The 2,234-nt window shown below is 33.5% G+C and overlaps 1 protein-coding gene across 1 annotated transcript; it reads left to right on the top strand.

The window, feature by feature from the left end:
* The first annotated feature begins 414 nt into the window (after positions 1 to 414).
* LOC129980757 (nedd8-conjugating enzyme UbcE2M-like) lies at positions 415 to 966 on the top strand. Its single transcript, XM_056091140.1, has one exon. It carries the CDS (start codon positions 415 to 417, stop codon positions 964 to 966), a length of 552 nt encoding a protein of 183 aa, XP_055947115.1.
* Positions 967 to 2,234: the final 1,268 nt, after the last annotated feature.

Raw genomic sequence — 2,234 nt, 5'->3', positions numbered from 1 at the left:
ACCATTTTACTTATCAAAAGAATCTGATGTTTTAGCGTTTATGTAATTAGAGAAGTTTTATTGTAAATAATTTGTCGATACTCTGTGCTGATGCCACAATGTCCTATTACAAGTATAAGCTAGAGTCTTAAAAGCAGGCATCATTTAAAAGTACATCACATCATTATTACATTTATTTGCTGCAACTCCAATAGACTAATGGAATGTCATCATGAATAACACATCTGTAAGAAAAAGCTTGGTTACGTTTGTTTTCCAATGGATGCGTGAAAGTACAAGTCACACCGTTTTAATTATTATTTTTTCGTCGCTTCTTTCTCCCAATTGGCAATAGAAACGATAAAAATTATCTGTTATTATCCATGTCCGCAGTGTCCATGATAAACATATTGTTTCTTTTATCGTTCATAAACCATGTTGAGATTGAAGCAGAGAATAAAGCAAGCTCAAAAAGAAGGTGAGAAGAATTCCTCCAAAACAGCAGCTTCGGTTGCCTTGATTCGGATTACAAAAGACATAAATGAGCTGAAGCTGCCAACAACATGCAGTATTGACTTCCCAGACCCAAATGATTTGTTCCGTTTCAAACTGACCATATCACCCGATGAAGGCTATTATCAAAATGGTAGTTTCGTTTTCCACTTCCACGTGCCCAACAACTATCCTTACGAACCACCCAAAGTGAAATGCGAAACCGAAATTTACCATCCCAACATCGATTCGGATGGAAATATTTGTCTGAATATTCTCAGAGAAGATTGGAAACCAGTTCTGAGCATCGATTCTGTCGTGTATGGACTGCAGTACCTTCTGCTGGAACCGAATCCTCACGACCCTTTGAACAAAACCGCTGCTGAAGTTTTCATGATGGATAAAACGGCTTTCGCAGAAAACGTTAAAAGGGTTATGAGAAGAACACGAGGAGGGTCGGCAGTGACTAAGCACATTCGTTATTGTTATGTTTAAAACTAAAAAAATTAGTCATCAAATAAGCTTTATCAACTCGCAATTTACTATAATCAAATATACTCAAATGATCATAATTCCTATACACTAAAAAATTTTAATAAATCCTGATATCCTTTCAAGTAATTTTCTTTTTTCCTTCACAGCTTTCTTGTATTTTATGTTGCAACATGAACTAATCTAACTCTTCTCCTATAAAAACAATAGACCAACCCTATTTTTTATCCTACTAGTTACCCTAGCATTTTTTATCAAGGGTAGATGCTGTTCAGAAGATGCAACAGTGATAGAACAGTGTCTAATTTGTTTCCTTCCTTATTGACATATTATTCAGTGGCTTGCGATAGTCTTAAAACCTACTGTAGTAGCCGAAATTTCAATACACATTTTGAACATAATATTATCCAAACAACTATACAATTATATAGGTTTCAATTTTTGCATATTTTTTTTCATTCGAGGTCATATATATAGAGGATTTAAAATCAACAGGTGAACTGATAAACTAAAAATATCTATTGATGATAATAAAGATTAAAACCATTTACAACTTAAGGAAATAAGTTTAACAAAAAATACTGAAATATAATAAACTATGTGCGCTACAGCTTCCGGAACCTAAATTAGGCAATCACATCCAAATTCTTTGTCTCTCTTGATAAGAGCACGAACTTATATTCTACAAAGAACAACGCCCAATTTCAAATCTCCGGTTTCGATTCTTTTCCGCGCAACGAGCATAAGCATTCGCAGTCAACACATTTATCATAAAATAGGATCACATTGATTCACGCTGTCCTCCAGGCATGGGAAAATACATTAGCAAATTCAAGTTGGGCGGTTGGGTTTTATTGGAGCAAGAGCCATGCTTGGCTATGCTGCGCCAAACTCGTGGTGGACAAACAGGATCATGGTGATAAAACATAAGGTGATGCTGAATACAAGGAATGAAAAATTTAAAAACATTATGAAATTATTCAACGTAAAATTTAATGATAAATTAATAAATTTTGTCAAAACCGATTGGAAAAACCTTAGAGAAATCACAAATTGTAAAAAACTAAATGCAAAATATATATTTAAAACATCAAATGGTGGACTAGGAAAAGCACACAGAATCTTAAATCATGCTAATAAAAAGTTGAAATATTTTTTTAAGTGAACAAGAAAACTAATTCTTCCATCATCATGTTAAACTAATTTATTTCGCAATCAGAATTATTTTTTTTTTCAATTCTCTGAACCTATTTCGTGTACTACCAAAGCGT

Source organism: Argiope bruennichi, chromosome 8 (assembly GCF_947563725.1).
Source record: "Argiope bruennichi chromosome 8, qqArgBrue1.1, whole genome shotgun sequence".
NCBI lineage: Eukaryota > Metazoa > Arthropoda > Arachnida > Araneae > Araneidae > Argiope > Argiope bruennichi.
This window is presented reverse-complemented; position numbering and strand designations above follow the sequence as displayed.

Bases quoted from the DNA above. Each gene is read 5' to 3' on its own strand.
- LOC129980757 (XM_056091140.1), top strand. From the start codon at position 415: ATGTTGAGATTGAAGCAGAGAATAAAGCAAGCTCAAAAAGAAGGTGAG.